General features: G+C 43.8%; 1 protein-coding gene across 9 annotated transcripts in view; it reads left to right on the forward strand.

The window, feature by feature from the left end:
- Window positions 1-18,396, forward strand: part of F8 (coagulation factor VIII) — a 169,862-nt gene that overhangs the window by 86,317 nt on the left and 65,149 nt on the right. For 2 of the 9 annotated variants that reach the window (XM_073600613.1, XM_073600618.1), the window contains 2 exons: window positions 11,830-12,006; window positions 13,734-14,024. The exons of 6 other annotated variants lie outside the window; for them this stretch is intronic. In XM_073600613.1, coding sequence (XP_073456714.1) covers window positions 11,830-12,006; window positions 13,734-13,877 — 321 coding nt within the window. In that variant the 3' untranslated portion in view covers window positions 13,878-14,024. Of the gene's footprint in view, window positions 1-11,829; window positions 12,007-13,733; window positions 14,025-18,396 lie in introns of those variants that run through there. One more of the 9 variants, XM_073600619.1, reaches the window with a different exon arrangement.

Below are 18,396 nucleotides of genomic sequence, written 5' to 3' on the forward strand. Positions count from 1 at the left end.
AACAAATAAATAATGAATTATTCATTCATAAAATGTTAAATATTGAATTCTTAACTATTGAAATAATATGTAGGATTGTTAATTAGTAAAATAATAATACAGGGGTAATCGCTCATAAACTAAGAATAAATATTGAATTGTTAATTATTTAAATAATACTTGGGATTTTTAATTAGTATTGATAATTAATAATTGACAAATAATAAATTGTTATTTAGTAAAATAATAATACAGAGGTAATTGTTAATAAATACAAATGAATAATTCATTGCTAATTCATAAAAAATAATAATAATACTTAATCCTTAATAAATAGTAATATATATTGTTCATTAATAAAGAATTCATTGTTAATTAATAAAACCATTAACAAATAATGAATGGTTCTTGTTCAGTTTTTAAAAAATAAATGTTTTTGCATGTCATGGAAACCAAAATGCAGAATGACAGGATGTGATTTCCACCTTGGAATAAAAAAAAATCACGGTTGCTTTATTTTGAGATGAGAAATGCAATAAAGGGGGGGGGGGGGTTGTGTGTGGGGGGGGGGGGGGGGGAGGGGACTAGGACTGGTCCCCATTATAATGGAACATGTGGGGGCTGCACCTTCATATAATAAAGTCCTCCATTCCCTATGTACAGTGTCAGACGTTATTCATAAAATACTAAATATTGAATTGTTAATTTTTAAACATTATACATAGAATTGTTAATTAGTCAAATAATAATACATAGGTATTGTTCATAAAAATAATACTAAATAATAAATTGTTAGTTCTTAAAATAATACACAATTCACAAATAATAAATGAAATGTAATAAAATATAATAGGCAGAAAAAATAAATAAATAATGAACGGTTAATTAGTAAAATAATAACACAGAGGTAATGAATAAAATACTAATAAATCATGAATTGTTAATTCATTTTTAAAAAATCCTTAATAAATAGCAATACATATTATTCTTTAATAAAGAATTAATTGTTAATTAATAAAATCATTAACACATAAATAATAACACAGAGGTAATGAATAAAATACTAATAAATAATGAATTGTTAATTTATAAAAAATAATAATAGATATTCATAAATAAATACATGTTAATTCATAATTGTTATATAAACATATACTATTACATAATCCATAAACAATCAATTGTTAATTAATATGATCATAAAAAATAATGAATAAATCGTGATAATAATAAATAATAATAAAAAATAATGAATTGTTCATGTTTGGTTTTAAAAAAAATAAACGCTTTCACGTGTCACGGAAACCAAATGCAGAATGACTGGATGTGATTTTCACCTTGGTATAATAAAAATCAGGGTTGCTTTATATTGAGATGTGAAAATGCAAAAAAAAAAAAAAGGGGGGGGGGGCGCAGGTCAGAGATAGGGGTGCAGCATGAGGACTGTCCCTGTATAATAGGACATGTGGGGGCTGCACCCTCATATAATAAAGTCCATTCCCTATGTACAGAATTGGATTATAGAATCCAGTAAGAAATAGGTCAGTCACTGAGTATGTATTTTTACAGCGGTGCCAGCCTTTGCAGTTAGTCCTTTTTCCAAAGGAACGGGCTATGTGAGATAAGGAAGTAATGGCTCTAATGAGTGATTTCCATGTGGAAAACCAATGAGATTTGAGTCGGTTTTGTGAAGCCACCGTGACTAATGCAGACACTTGTGGACGAACTTCTGCATCCTTGACTGCATCTATCAAGCTAAAGGTCTCCGATTCAGAAGTGTTCTGAATTGTACAGGACTGCAGGGGCTAGGTCTGCGGGATTGTGTTTAGCTGGAACGAAGTGCCACTGTTTTGGGTGTGTGGATCTCCTAATCCTCAACACTCTATTACTGACGTAGACGTAAAAGCGTCTGGTTTTGTTGTAGATGTACCCCAGGACAACTTTACTGTCAGTGTAGAACTCAGTGTCTTTGATTTCTAGGTTCATCTCTCTAGCAATCGTGTCGGCTAACTCCACAGCTAACACTGCGGCACAAAGTTCCAGTCTAATGCCCCGTACACACGGTCGGATTTTCCGATGGAGAATGTCCGATCGGAGCGTGTTGTCGGAAATTCCGACCGTGTGTGGGCTCCATCGGACATTTTCCATCGGATTTTCCGACACACAAAGTTGGAGAGCAGGAGATAAAATTTTCCGACAACAAAATCCGTTGTCGGAAATTCCGATCGTGTGTACACAAATCCGACGGACAAAGTGCCACGCATGCTCAGAATAAATAAAGAGATGAAAGCTATTGGCCACTGCCCCGTTTATAGTCCCGACGTACGTGTTTTACGTCACCGCGTTCAGAACGATCGGATTTTCCGACAACTTTGTGTGACCGTGTGTATGCAAGACAAGTTTGAGCCAACATCCGTCGGAAAAAATCCTAGGATTTTGTTGTCGGAATGTCCGAACAAAGTCCGACTGTGTGTACGGGGCATAAGTATTGTGTGTTCTGGGAGTGGGGCAAGTTTTGCTTTTTCCATGACAAAACCTATATGGCACTGTCCTTTCATGTCCTTGATCCTGAGGTAAACTACAGCAGCGATTGCTTTGACAGAAGCATCGCAGAAAACACAAAGTCTTTGGTGTTGGACTTCTGTAGATGGTACAGGAGCATATAGTCGAGGGACCTTTAAGTTAGACAAGGCTGTCTGGGAATTTTTCCACTCTGTCCACTGATCTCTTTTCCCGGGGGGAGGTAGTTCATCCCAGTTCACTGTCTCTTGAATCAGGTCTCTGAGAAGTGCTTTACCCTCAATGGTGACTGGAGCTACAAACCCTAGAGGGTCATACAGACCGTTTATGGTTGACAGAACGCCTCTGCGCATAAAGGGCTTTTCTTCCCGACTAACCTGGAAGGTGAAGGTGTCTGACCTTAAGTCCCAGAGTAGTCCAAGGCTACGTTGCGTTGGTAGAGAGTCAGAACCTAAATCTAAGTCTTTGAACTCACCAGAGTGGTCTTGAGAGGGGAAGGCCTTCATCAGTTCTACGGTGTTAGAGGCGATCTTGTGGAGCTTCAAATTAGAACAGGCTAGCATCTCCTGCACTCTCTTAAGGAGACTGATAGTTGCTTCAGCGGTGGGTAGAGATTTTAAACAATGGTCTACATAAAAGTCTTTTTCTACTAAGTGTTTCACTTCAGACCCGTAGATGGGTTCGCCTTCCTGAGCCGAGAGGCTAAGCTCGTAAATGGCAACTGCGGGGGAAGGGCTGTTCCCAAATATGTGGACCTTCATGCGATACTCTACGATTTCTTTGGAAGGGTTGTTATCTTTAAACCAGAAAAATCTCAAAAAGTTCCTGTGTTCCTTTTTAACGAGAAAACAGTGGAACATCTGCTGGATGTCCGCCATGAATGCCACAGAGTCTTTGCGGAAACGGAGGAGTACCCCAATGAGTCTGTTGTTCAGATCCGGCCCTGAAAGAAGAACTTCATTTAATGACACGCCTTGTTCTCTAGAGCTAGAGTCAAACACTACTCTAATCTGACCTGGTTTCTTGGGGTGGCACACTCCAAATATAGGCAAATACCAGCACTCCTCATTGTCTTTAAGGGCAGGAGCTAACTGTGCGTGATTGTTCTCAAATATTTCACCCATAAAGGTAAAGAAGTGATCTTTCATGTCTGGTTTTCTCTGGAAATTACGTTTAAGGGAGGCAAAGCATCTAAGGACCTGTTCCTCGTTGTTAGGTAGTCGCTGTCTATAGGGTCTAAATGGGAGAGGTGCGACTTAATTGTTTGACTCTTCCTTGGCTGTCTCCTTTTCCATTATTTGCAAGAAAAGTCTATCCTCAAAGGACATTGCTACCTGCTGGTCTTCCTTTGTTCTATGAAAGACTGTACATCCTAGGTGGTCTGGGTCACTGTCACAAGCGTGGTCATCTGTGTCTGGGTCTACAGAGGAACAAGGTATGTGAGTACTACCTGGAAGCTCTTTTGTGATGAAGCTGTTGTGACATGGTTGCAAGGAGGAAGGGCGTCCTTTGCCAAGTACGTTAGTGAACATGCTACTGACTGTGGTGGGTCTGTGCACAGTCTTTAGGCAGACGTCCCCTACGATGACCCACCCCCAGGTCAAGTCTTTGGGCAAAGGGAGCATTGCGGGGACCATTAATCTGTTCTCTTACTTTATGAACCTGCAGAATGTCTCTTCCCAGGAGCAGCATTAACTGAGCCTGCTCGTCATATTCTGGTAGGAGATGGACCATGCGTTTTAGATGAGGCTGGTGAATTGCTGCATCTGGTGTAGGGATTTCTGACCGGTTGTCTGGAATCTGGTTGCACTCGAGTATGGTGGGTAAAGGTAGGCGAGTCCGACCGTCTATGGACTCTACACAGAAGGCGGTGTCTCTTCTCCCCGCCGTCTCAACAGTACCCGCACAAGTCTTTAGAGAGTAAGGGGAGCTTGGACCCCTAACGCCGAAGGTATCAAAGAATGAGGATTTAGCCATAGAGTGGTTGCTTTGGTCATCTAAGAGCGCATACATCTTGACAGCTTTATTTGTGTGACCCATTGGATAAGCTCTAATAAGACAGATCTTTGAACAAGACCTACCGCCTTCAGGATCTTTGCATACCTCAGAACACTGTGAGGTAACCACTGAGATGTTTGAACCAGTGTTCTCTTGCTCCTCGCCATGCTCGTTGGTGTCACTAGCTCGCTGGGCGGTCCAAGGAGCAGGGCCTGGATGTAGTGCTTAGTTTTGGTCTGTGTTGTCACACTCTGTGCATGATACACTAACCTTGCAGTCCTTGGCAAAGTGTGATGGGGATGAACAGCACCTGAAGCATATGCTTTTCTCTCTTAGGAAGACTTTGCAATCTTCTAGAGACTTTTCCCTGAAGGTCCTGCATTTTGGTAGCGGGTGCGGTTTCCTGTGTAGTCTCCGACTTTGTCCTCTGGGTGAACACTGTTGGAAGACCTATAGGAAAAATCTGTGAGAGAAATATGAGACTTGTTCACTGTCACTGGCATCCTGTGCTGTTTGATTCTAGGGGGCGTGGCTGATGGCAGTATAAAGTCAAAGCTGGGATCATTCAAGAACTTAGCTGGCTCTGAAACAAAGTCTACGAAAACGTTGAATGGTGGAAATAGTACCTGGAACCTTTTTTTATGTTTAGAACCATATGTGACCCATCTTTGTTGTAGGTCGTAAGGAAGCTTTAGAATTAAAGGTTTAATCCCTCTGGCCGCATCCAGGGAGGTGAGACCCAGCAGGTCTCCCTCCTCTTTAGCAAAAAGTAGTTCCTCTAGCAAGTCGGCTAGTTCTCGTAGTTTGTGATAACCCTTGCTAGGTATTCTGGGAAAATCCTCAATCCTTTTAAAAAGTGCATGCTCTATAGTCTCTGTCGAGCCATAGCACTCTTCTAATCTGCTCCAAATCTTTTTAAGACCAGTCTCTGGTTGTTTTATGTTATTGTTCCTGATTCTACTGGCATGTTCGGCAGAGTCTTTCCCAAGCCATTGGACTAGGAGGTCTGCTTCATCGGTGTGAGACAGGTCTAGACCTTTTATAGTATTTTGAAAGGACGACCGCCAGGCTTTGTAATTTTCTGGCCGATCGTTAAACTTTACGAGACCTTTTGTGATTAAATCACGTTTAGCTAAGAACTTGGCAAAGTCTGTTACAACTTGGTTGGTGTTAGAGCAAGTTGGCGATTCACTACTGTAGTGGGAATGTGGTGTGCGACCATACCTGTCAGAAGTTTCTGCTTTAGGCCCTCTTGTCTCGTGCCGTTGTGTAGTAGAAGGATTATTCTGATGCTGATTTGGAGGCTGAGGGTCGTGGCGTGCAGAGACGTAGGCTTGATCTGTAACGTGCTGGCGAGAGTTCTGCTGCTTGTAGCTCTGGAGGAGTTTGGTTGCTCTCATGCTCTGTTACCTGCAGTGTTTGGTCTGTTTCTCCTAGGACACCGTCTATTCCCTGTAGAGGAGAGGTATCGTAGGTTGATTTGAAGTGTTGGTGCAAGTACTCTGAAGTGCATTGCGAGGGATTCGGCTCTCCTTGTTCGGAGCCAAGCACATTGATGCGTTCACCACTGAGGCTCATGGCTGCTTCCAGGGCTTCTGCTTCAGCTATGGCAGTTGCAGCTTCCCTTTCTGTAGTGAGCTTCTCTAGTGCGACATCTAGACGTGTTTGTTCAAGCTTTATAGAGGCCATCTCTTGCGCTTGTTTGGCTTCTAGCGAGGCCTTTTCTAACTTCAACTGCATTTCTTGTCCGGCAAAGTTAGCTCGCGTCTTTGCCGCTTCGGCTTTCCCACGGGCGATGGCGGCTGCAACACTGCCTGTCACCGACTTGCTGGAACCGTAAACTCTAGATCTGGTTTTGAGTGAGGATGTGCTACTGCGTGACATGGCTGCTTGACTGAGTAGCGGCCTGTGAGAGCAATAAGCGTATAGGGCTGCAGTCTCTGTATGCTGCTTGGCTGTATGAAAGTGGCTGTATAGTCGATTGCAGACTGTAGCTCTTCCGTGTGGCCAAACCTCTTCCCCTTCTGCACTATCCGTAGTGTTCCTGGACGGAGGTTTACTGTCCTGGCCTCGCCCCCCGTACCCCCGGAGTCTATGGGTAGCTATCCAGGCAGATAACCTTTTTCTGCGTACACAATGATAGACTGTTGTTTCTTGTCTGTGTCTTTATTGGCACGTTGCAGATTTTAATACAAGTGTGAATGACACACGTGATATGCGGTAAAACTGAAAAGAACAAGAATAATATAACATTACCATACAATAGCAAACACCATATAAAATAATAACTGAAATGACTAACTCCTTTCCCTAATAGCCTGTGGAGGAGGAAGGGGAAGATTGCTTACCTCCCAGGGCCAGATTAAGAGCATCATGGGCCTGGTGCTGAGGATTTTGGTGGGCCTTTTTATGGAAACAAAATGAAAATGCAAACATTTTTTGCTAAAACAAATGAAATATACTCTCACCAGTAATATCAGCCGTGCAGCCTCTGAGCAGCAGCAACACCACTAATACCACCTGCTATGCGCTCTCTCACTAACCAACATAGGGCGACCACATTTCCAAACTGCCATTCAGGGACACCCCCCCCCTTCCCAAAGAAAGATGAGGGGGGATGTAGTCTCGGGGTTGATGGGGAAATAGGTGGTGGGGGTGATTTTTCGGGCAAATGGCTGGTGTTAGCACTTAAAATCATCCTGACACTATGCTTGATATGGCGTCAGGATGATCAAATTCCATTATTTCTATTACTACATTGTAATATATAGTGAAATAGTTCAACTCACCATTATGCAGAATCAGCGGGAACCTGAGCTTGTCACTTGCCACCAGATGCAGCATGTCACTTGCCACCATCGCCTGCCGCCAGATGCAGCATGCCAGATGCCACCCGCAGCCTGCCATCAGATACAGTGTGCCACTTGCCACCAGCAGCCTGCCACCAGATTCAGTGTGCCACTTGCCACCAGCAGCCTGCCACCAGATACAGTGTGCCACTTGCCACCAGCAGCCTGCCACCAGATACAGTGTGCCACTTTGGGCGGCACAGTGGTGTAGTGGGTAGCACTCTCGCCTAGCAGTAAAAAGGGTCGCTGGTTCGAATCCCAACCATGACACTACCTGCCTGGAGTTTGCATATTCTCCCTGTGCCTGCGTGGGTTTCCTCCCAGGACTCCGGTTTCCTCCCACACTCCAAAGACATGCTGGTAGGTTAATTGGTTTCTGTCCAAAATTGGCCCTAGTATATGAATGTGAGTTTGGGACCTTGGATTGTGGGCTCCTTGAGGATAGGGTACGATGTATGTGTGGATCGCTGCGTAAATTGATGGCGCTATATGGGTACCTTAAATAAATAGGGATAATTGTAGGCACACTCATTCAGGTTGAACTGGATGGACTGGTGTCTTTATTCAACCTTACTAACTATGTAACTATGTAACTTGCCACCAGCAGCATGCCACCAGATACGGTGTGCCACTTGCCACCAGATACAGTGTGCCACTTGCCGCCAGCAGCCTGCCACCAGATATGGTGTGCCACTTGCCAACAGCAGCCTGCCACCAGATACAATGTGCCACTTGCCACAAGCAGCATGCCACCAGATATTTTGTGCCACTTGCCACCAGATACAGTGTGCCACCAGCAGCCTTTCACCAGATACAGTGTGCCACTTGCCACCAGCAGCCTGCCACCAGATACAGTGTGCCACCAGCAGCCTGCCACCAGATAAAATGTGCCACTTGCCACAAGCAGCATGCCACCAGATATGGTGTGGCACTTGCCACCAGATACAGTGTGCCACCAGCAGCCTTTCACCAGATACAGTGTGCCACTTGCCACCAGCAGCCTGCCACCAGATACAGTGTGCCACTTGCCACCAGCAGCATGCCACCAGATATGGTGTGCCACTTGCCAACATAAGCCTGCCACCAGATACAGTGTGCCACTTGCCACAAGCAGCCTGCCACCAGATATGGTGTGCCACTTGCCAACAGCAGCCTGCCACCAGATACAGTGTGCCACTTGCCACCAGCAGCCTGCCACCAGATATGGTGTGCCACTTGCCAACATAAGCCTGCCACCAGATACAGTGTGCCACTTGCCACAAGCAGCCTGCCACCAGATATGGTGTGCCACTTGCCAACATAAGCCTGCCACCAGATACAGTGTGCCACTTGCCAACAGCAGCCTGCCACCAGATACAGTGTGCCACTTGCCACAAGCAGCATGCCACCAGATATGGTGTGCCACTTGCCACCAGATACAGTGTGCCACTTGCCACCAGCAGCCTTCCACCAGATACAGTGTGCCACTTGCCACCAGATACAGTGTGCCACTTGCCACCAGCAGCCTGCCACCAGATACAGTGTGCCACTTGTCACCAGCAGACTGCCACCAGATTAGGGCTGAAACAACTAATCGATTAATCCACAACTAATCGATTATGAAATTAATTGATTACTATTTTCATAATCGATTAATCGGACAGTAACATAATGGGGTTAAAAAAAAACTAAAATGAGCCCTTTATAGTACAAAAAGAGCAAATAAACCCCTTACAGTAGTGATTATTTGCTTTTTTTGTACTATAAAGGGTTAATTTTCGTTTTTCTTTTAACCCCATTATGTTAATAAATGTCTTAGACCTGGTTCACATCTATGTGTTTTTTGCAGAAACGCACTTCAGTTCATTTACATGGTCTCCTATGGGACATGTTCACATCTATGCTTTTTTCAGCCGCTGCTTATTTGGAAAGGGTCAGGGACTTTTGTTTAATGCAAAACGGTGATTTTTTGGTATAATATACTTCAATGGGGAAGCTACAGAAAAGCATGGAATGCAATTTTGCAGCAATTTGTGTTTTTTAATTGCCCAACAACAAATTGGCCAAAAAAAAAATGCAAAAAAACGCAAATCGCAGCAAAATCACGTGCACAAAAATCAAAATGCACAGCAAAAAGCACAGCAGAAATAGATCAAAAGCAAACTGCATAGGTGAGTAGCGAGCCTTGTGTTGGCCACACCGATCAATTTTCAGACGAGAATATTCAGACGAAAAAATCTTTGTACATTCGCTGAATGAAAGAATGTTTGAAATTTTCACTTGTTTTTAACATCCTGTTTTTAAAATGAATGTAATTTCTGAACGAAAACCACATCCACTGTCTGAAAATTCCTTTGACCGAGAAGTTTTCCATTCCCAAATTTTACCGTTAAATTTACTTTTTTTTGAAGTTAGACATTGTTTTTTAAATAAAAAAATTTGATCACTGAGTCTGATGATATTTACCAGATTCACCCTTTAATAGTATATACAGTATATATCCTCTAATAGCATATACAGTATATCTCTTCTAATAGTATATACAGTATATATCCTCTAATAGTATATACAGTATATCTCTTCTAATAGTATACACAGTATATATCCTCTAATAGTATATCTCTTCTGTCTGTTAGGGCTCTTTCACACTGGACGGATTCGTGATGATCCGCCCCGTGAACATCCGCTTGCTCAGCGGGGATTGCTCCGTGGATCCCCGCTGAGCAGGCAGATGACAGGTCTGTCTCTGCACACAGTGCAGCGCTCTCCTCTATGGGGGATCGGATGACGACGGACGGTAGAGTCCGTCGTCATCCGATCCAAAAACGGATGGAAAAGTAGGTTTTTCCTCCATTACACTTTTTCGGATCAGAGCGGGTCGGATGTCACCGCTGACATCCGACGCTCCATAGAGGTCTATGGAGGGTCCGTTCAGTTCCGCCTAAAAAACTGACAGGCGGACCTGAACGTATCGCTCATGTGAAAGAGGCCTTATTCTAAGAGTGGATTAGATATTTTGCTCCCTAACCATATAGTTGGTTATTTATATTTACCACTGCATAGAGATATTTAAGAATAAATTGCCTTTATTTTAAAACTTTACATATTAACTACCGTAAATTATACACCACACTTTTTTTTAAGTTTATTAACCGATTAATCGAAACAATAATCGGCCAACTAATCGATTATGAAAATAATCGTTAGTTGCAGCCCTAGAGGACAGAGACTGCAGGATGGTGAGAGGACAGAGACTGTAGGATGGTGAGAGGACAGAGACTGTAGGATGGTGAGAGGACAGAGACTGTAGGATGGTGAGAGGACAGAGACTGTAGGATGGTGAGAGGACAGAGACTGTAGGATGGTGAGAGGACAGAGACTGTAGGATGGTGAGAGGACAGAGACTGTAGGAGGGTGAGAGGACGGGAACTGTTGAGGGGTGAAGGACAGAGACTGTAGGAGGGTTGGAGGACAGGGACTGTAGGAGGGTGAGAGGACAGGGAGTGTAGGAGGGTTGGAGGACAGAGACTGTAGGAGGGTTGGAGGACAGAGACTGTAGGAGGGTTGGAGGACAGAGACTGTAGGAGGGTTGGAGGACAGAGACTGTAGGAGGATTGAAGGACAGAGACTGTAGGATGGTGGGAGGACAGATACTGTAGGAGGGTTGGAGGACAGGGACTGTAGGATGATTGGAGGACAGAGACTGTAGGATGATTGAAGGACAGAGACTGTAGGATGATTGAAGGACAGAGACTGTAGGATGGTGGGAGGACAGAGACTGTAGGATGGTGGGAGGACAGAGACTGTAGGAGGGTTGGAAGACAGAGACTAGGATGGTGGGAGGACAGAGACTGTAGGATGATTGAAGGACAGAGACTGTAGGATGATTGAAGGACAGAGACTGTAAGAGGGTTGGAGGACAGAGACTGTAGGATGATTGGAGGACAGAGACTGTAGGAGGGTTGGAGGACAGAGACTGTAGGATGGTGGGAGGACAGAGACTGTAGGAGGGTTGGAAGACAGAGACTAGGATGGTGGGAGGACAGAGACTGTAGGATGGTGAGAGGACAGAGACTGTAGGAGGACAGAGACTGTAGGAGGGTTGGAGGACAGAGACTGTAGGATGGTGAGAGGACGGGGACTGTAGAGGGGTGGAGGACAGAGACTGTAGGATGATTGGAGGACAGAGACTGTAGGATGATTGGAGGACAGAGACTGTAGGATGATTGGAGGACAGAGACTGTAGGAGGATTGGAGGACAGAGACTGTAGGAGGATTGGAGGACAGAGACTGTAGGAGGGTTGGAGGACAGAGACTGTAGGATGTTGGATAAGAAGACATGGCTTGCAATTGGCATTCCGATACATCCCGAAGGAGTTCAGTAGAGTTGAGGTTCCTTTTTTGTGTATAGGAGCATGTATAGGGGTTTGGAAAATATATCTTCTTTCTATCTTGTATAGTATATACATTATATATCATATGTTGGTCTTATATTTGTCCACAGGCAGACAGACCCGGTGAATGGTTCCAGATAGATCTTGGCCGTGAAATGAAGGTGACCGGAATAATGATACAAGGTGCCCGTTCGTTCTCCTCCATGTACATCACGGAGTTCTCTCTCAGCTTCAGTAATGATGGCCTCAGATGGACCGCTGTGCAAAATTCCAATGGACAACGACAGGTATGTTACAGATAAATGATCCACCAATAATCATGCACTTGATGTTATAAACATTATTACACGGCCCTATTCAGGGTATACATTAAACCCAACTCCGGCCAAAACTTGTTTTCTAGTTGTGGACAGAATGGAGAAGGTATGGAGCCCCTGTCATGTTTTTGTTGCTGCCTGTATCCTAATTGTTGTCAGCCCTCAGTGACCTCTGTTGCTGCATTTAATCCTCAAAGATCACATCACACGCACTAAAGCTGCTCCCAACAGCTCAGCTCGCCCTGCTCCTCCCTACAGCAATGATCTAGCAGCTCTGCTAACCATGTTCTTTCTCTCAGCAATGCAGAGTAGCTGCTTGGAGTAGGACTGGGCAAGAAGAGATTAAATGCTGTCACAGCTGGGATAAGGAGGGGGGGGGGGTCAGGGAGAGCTGATCTGCCCAGTGCCATCTGGAAGGGGGAGCAGGGAGGAGCTGAGCTGCTTAGTCACAGCTGGGAGGGGGAGCAGGAGGAGCTGAGCTGCTGAATGACATTTGGGAGAGGGAGCTAATCTGATGGGTCACTGCAGGGAAAGTGAGCTTAGTCACAGCTGGATTGGGGGCAAAGGGGGTTGGTAGGAGGAACTAAACTGCTGGGTTACTGCTGGGAGGGGGAGCAGGGACAGCTGATCTGCCAAGTGACATCTGGAAAGGGGAGCAGGAGGAGCTAAGCTGCGCTTGGTCACACCTGGAAGGGGGAGCACGGGTTGCTGAGCTGCTGAGTTATATCTTGGAGGGGGAGCTAATCTGTGGGGTCACTTCAGAGAAAGTGGGCTGAGCTGCTTAGTCACAGATGGAAGGGGGGGAGGCTGCTGAGTTACAGCTGGGAGGGGGGAGCAGGGTGAGCTATTCTGCCGAGGTACTGCTAAAGCCTATTTCCTGCTTGTTAAAAAATGTGAAGATACCTGAAAGTCCATAACCATAACCCTGCTCCCATTTGAACTGGAAATTGGGTCCTTCAGACAATTTACTGGATCTTTTTTTTTTTTTGGATGGGCATCAGTGTCTATGATTTTTTTTTTTTTTTGCTTTTAAAAATGAATCTTTTCAATGCAGATCCTGAAAGATAACATATTTAGCACTATGAACGGCACATACTGTAATATAACTGGCACTCCTTGAAAATGAATAAACACATTGTTGCACGGTGTCTTTATTTTCATAAATTTGCATGCAAGAAAATCATTTGAATGCAGAGCCAGTAAAAACTAAAAATAAATAAATAAATAATAAAAAAAAATTCCTATTGAGAATTATTTAATTTGGAGGATTTTACTTGGAAAAAAATAATATAACTGGCACTCCTTGAAAAAATGTATAAACACATTGTTTCACGGTGTCTTTATGTTAATAAATTTGCCTGCAAGAAAATCATTTGAGCCAGTAAAAACTAAAAAAAAAAAAAAAAAAAAAAAAGACATTTCTTATTGAGAATTATTTAATTTGGGGGATTTTACTTAGAAAAAAATGTAAATAACCAAAATCAGGATATCTGGCAACTCAGAAAAGAATACATCTGTATCTCTATGTGGAATTTGGGGATCCTTTGGAGAATGGGGATCTATGCAGATGTACCGGTCAGCAGTAATGGGGTGCCCAAAAAATCGTATTTCCTTTTTTCTTTATCATTATATCATATCATATTGCTACAATTTCCGGTTTTCAATAAATTAGGAAAACTCTGCACTTTGTCTTTCAGATATTCCCTGGGAACAAGGACTCGGACACCCCAATGTGGGTCACTATGGAGGCTCCTCGTATAGCACGATTTCTTAAACTTCACCCCGAGAAATGGAAGGGCGGTATTGCACTGAGGATGGAAGTTTTGGGGTGCGGAGTATAATATGTGTGCAATATATATATATATATTATATATATATATATATATATATAGTATATACATATACTTATTTTCACATATCTATTCATACCCTGAAGGCCTTGTCCATAAGCATACGGTTTATGTTAATTAAAAAAATGCCTAACCAGACCTGCCTCTCTGATTTGAATATATTTTGATAGCGAATGTACAATAATTATTAAAAGAAATGAATAGGGCCAGTTAACTTCATTGTTTGGGCCAATTACATTGAAAATATAGTTTTCTCTTCAAAATCCACAAACATTAATATTGCAGAGAAACTCCACCCTTACTATTAAAATTTTTAAATCTTAAAAAAATTATCCCTGTATAAAAGTAAAAAAAAAAAAAATACATGCTTACTAGTCCATGGAGTCCAGCATTGTCTTACTTGTAGGAAAAGTTTTCCCTGCACTGCTGCTGTCCAACCCCCCCGCCATCTTGAATTCATTTCTGCCGCATGCACGGTTCAGGGGTCTACAGAGCCCTGCGTTATGCCTGTGCATGCGCTGAACCTCTTGTGCATATCCAGACACACCACGGACCCCGGCCAGTAAACTGGTAGGCATCCCTCGCCGTTTTTGCACGTGATACTGCGATCGGCCTCCTGGGATTTCTACGTCACTCATCCCAGGAAGCAGATTGCGGGGTCTCGCACATGCCCAGAAACAGCGTGTGATGTCTGGCAAGGGGTTTTCCTGGGTTGAGTGATCCCAGGAGGCGGTTCCCAGGACCTTGCACGTGCGCCTTAACGTCACAATGGATCCCGGAGTGACCTGTGACATTCCTGTGCATGCGTGGGGTCCGGGCATGTTATCCTCACCTAGGGGAGAATGATGGACCTGAACTTGAGAAATAAAAAATGTTTACTGAAAAATAATTTTTTTAATTTATTTTTTGTAATAGGGAGGGGTTACAAGGCAGGGGAGAGCTTTAGGCAGTGGTGTATTTTGGTTTTGTGCTGCCCTAGGCAAGACTAAAATTGGGTGCCCCCCCCATCTGAGTTTGTCCCACCCCAGCCGCGGTATACTGTCCTGTTCTCAGGGTCTGATGGGGAAGCTGAAGTGGTGCACAGTAGTGAGCAGCTGCAGCTTCCTCATCAGACCCTGAGACATGATTCGTCCAAGTGCCCAGTGGCGGCTGATGGGTTCTTCTCTTGGGGGAGGGGGGCAGCAAACAAACAACCCCCCCCCCCCCGTGGCACAGCACTGAAACAGCACCCCCTCCCCCACACGTGGCTCCGGTGTCCGCTCCTCCAGCTTCCTCCGCCTTGTGTCTCCTCTTCCGCCAAAGCGCTAGGCATCCAGTAGGATCGCCTGATGCTTTGGCCAATCGGGAAACAGGTCCTAAAGGGGAGGGGAGGAACTTTAGTGTGATAATAGCTAAACTTCATTCGCTATGTTCGCACAACTGGGTGGGCTCGGAGCGCAATGCTCTGCGCTCCAAGGCCTCCCTTTTTTGAAGCCTATTGGTGTCAGAAGCCATGAAATCAGACCGAGACAGAAGTACAGTTAAATCACACTTGTTTCATAATAAAAGTAAATAGAACAAAACATAGCCAGAGTTCAGGAACCGGAACGGATAGTCAGACAAACGTCAGGGAGCCGGAGATAAGTGTAGTAAAACAGCAAGCAGGATCTGGAACCAGAAGGGATGTCAGCCAAGCAAGTCTTTTAACAGAAATGCAGGAGATAGTTTCTTGTGATGTTGACCAAGGCGAAGGCAGAGATCATCTGGGCTGGACGGCTTAAGTAGGCAGAACTGACGAGCAGGATATCATCAATAGGTGAGTAACTGTGGAGAGAGATGGGAGCTGGCAATTAGCCAACAGCTGAGCGGCCAGCTCAGAGAAGGAAGGGCTGAGCCCAGCCCTGACAATTGGAGCCTCCTGCTCTAATCAGGTGCTTAACCCCCCCCCCCCTTTTGATCACCTTTATTACTGTCACAAGGAATGTAAACATCTGTTGTGACAGCAATAGGCACATGACAGACCCTCTTTATAGAGGGATCGGGGGGTCTATACGATGCCAAATCCCTCCTCTGCACTTAAAAGCATTCAAAACACCAAGATCTGCGGTTTTGAATGCTTTAGAATTTTAAAAACTGGCGCCGATGGTTTTCAGTAAACCGGAAGTGATATCATGTTATTGCTTCTGAACTGCCGATTAAAGCCGATCCTGGCTTTTTTTTTTTTTGGCTGTGCAGGCAGCCGGCAGAGGCGCCGGCTGGTTGCTCTTGTCTCCCGGTGGGATGGGAGAGCCCGAGAAAGCCACGAAAGGCGGCAGGGGGGGGGATGTCCCCTCCTGCTGTACAAACAGAAAATTGCAGCGCTCTGAACAGGGGAATACCAACAGGCAGGGCGGTGTTCACAGGTGGGTGGCTCAGGCTGCCGTGTCCTCCAAACAACACCCAAATAGGTAGACAAAATAGAAAAATAGCCGGTAACTCCAATCCATAAGAATAATTTATTGGCACATGTAGGAAAACAAAAAAGCAGACGCGTTATGGCTGGAGAGCCTTGGTCACTGCATAAAAATGACAGAGAAACACATTCTATGTATAATATATAGGGATCTTCACCCACCCAATCGGCATCAGGCTAATCAAGCAGATTGAAAAGTTGTTGGGTTGGTGGGGGAGTATATCACTATGAAGAAACCTCTGGAGCTGGACATGCTATTGGTTAATGAACTATGCACATAAGCAAACAGAAAAGTAATTAAAGTGATTGTAAAGGATCGTTTTTTTTTTTTTTGTTTTTTTTTTTTTTAAATAACAAACATATCATACTTACCTCCATGGTGCAGCTCGTTTTGCATAGAGTGGCCCCGAACCTCGTCTCCTGGGGTTCCACTGGCTGCTCTCGCGGCTCCTCCCCGCATCAGATAACCCCTTGGGAGAATCGCTCTCCTGAGGGCGTTACCTTGCGGGCACGCTCCCCGAGTACACAGACACGAATGCCCAACTCACCCACGTCGATGGATTTGATTGACAGCAGCGGGAGCCAATGGCTGCGCTGCTATCAATCTATCCAATCAAGAGGCGGGACCCCGTGGAGAGAGGGACAGCGCATCCCCCGCCGAAGAGCTGAAGGGGCTTGGGTAAGTAAAACGAGGGGCTGGGGGGGCGGTGACTGCCAGGTGCTTTTTAACCTTAATGGCATAGGATGCATTAAGATGAAAAAACACGAAGGTTTACAACCCATTTTATTTTTTTTCTAATTTTATTTCAGGTACTTATATAGCGCTGTCAATGTACGCAGTGTTTTACATATACATTGTACATTCACATCAGTCCCTACCCTCAAGGAAGTTACAATCTAAGGTCCCTAACTCACATTCATACATACTAGGGACAATTTAGACAGAATCCAATTAACCTACCAGCATGTCTTTGGAGTGTGGGAGGAAACCGGAGTACCCGGAGGAAACCCACGCAGGCACAGGGAGAACATACAAACTCCAGGCAGGTAGTGTCGTGGTCGGGATTCGAACCAGCGACCCTTCTTACTGCTAGGCGAAAGTGCTACCCACTACACCACTGTGCCGCTTTTAAGTGCTAGATGTGAAAATACTCATGACACAAGTGAGATAGGAAAAATGTGTAAAAAGGAAGAATAGGAGACACAGAAATAAATAAATAAATAAAACAAATGGAGAAACGGAAAAAGGAAGAATAGGGGACACAGCAAAAGAAGAAGAAAAGAAAAAAAAAAAAGAAAGAGTAAAGAAAGAGAAAAAATGGCAAAACGGAAAAATAGAAAAAAAAAATTGCGAAACGGAAAAAAGGAAGAATAGGGGACACAGCAAAAGAAGAAGAAAAGAAAAAAAAAAAGAAAGAGTAAAGAAAGAGAAAAAATGGCGAAATGGAAAAAAGAAAAAATAGGGGACACAGCAAAAGCAGCAAAAGAAAAGAAAGAAAAAAAATGGCGAAACGAAAAAAGGAAGAATAGGGGACACAGCAAAAGAAAAAAAATAGAAACAAAAAATGGAGAAACGGAAAAAGGAAGAATAGGGGACACAGAAAAAAAAAAAGAAAGAGAAAAAATTACGAAACAGAAAAAGGAAAAAAAGGAAGAATAGGGGACACAGAAAAAAAAAAAAACATTGAAGGCGAGTATTGCAGATTTTTTTTTTTTTTATATTTTAAAAGTAAAATCCGTATATTAAAAAAAAAAAGTGGCTGCCTGCAACTAATCTTTAAGCCTTTTTTTTTTTCTGGTTAACACCATCTGAAAGGTAACGGTATATATAAGGAGTCATGGCCCTCGTATTGATTTCTGTTACTTGACTTCTACAAACTATAAATTTGGTTATTAGGTAATGATAAAATACTTAATTAAGTTGAAAAAAAATGATATCTTTAAAAGTGATGGGCATCATGATTTTGTGAATTGAGACCGACATGTAATGCCCTAGTCATACTCCGTAGTGGTGGTTTGTCCCACTGCCACTTTAATTTGGGAGCGGCATTAAATCATATGGCCTGTAAAGCATTGCAT

The sequence above is a fragment of the Aquarana catesbeiana genome, linkage group LG09 (assembly GCF_042186555.1).
Source record: "Aquarana catesbeiana isolate 2022-GZ linkage group LG09, ASM4218655v1, whole genome shotgun sequence".
Lineage (NCBI taxonomy): Eukaryota > Metazoa > Chordata > Amphibia > Anura > Ranidae > Aquarana > Aquarana catesbeiana.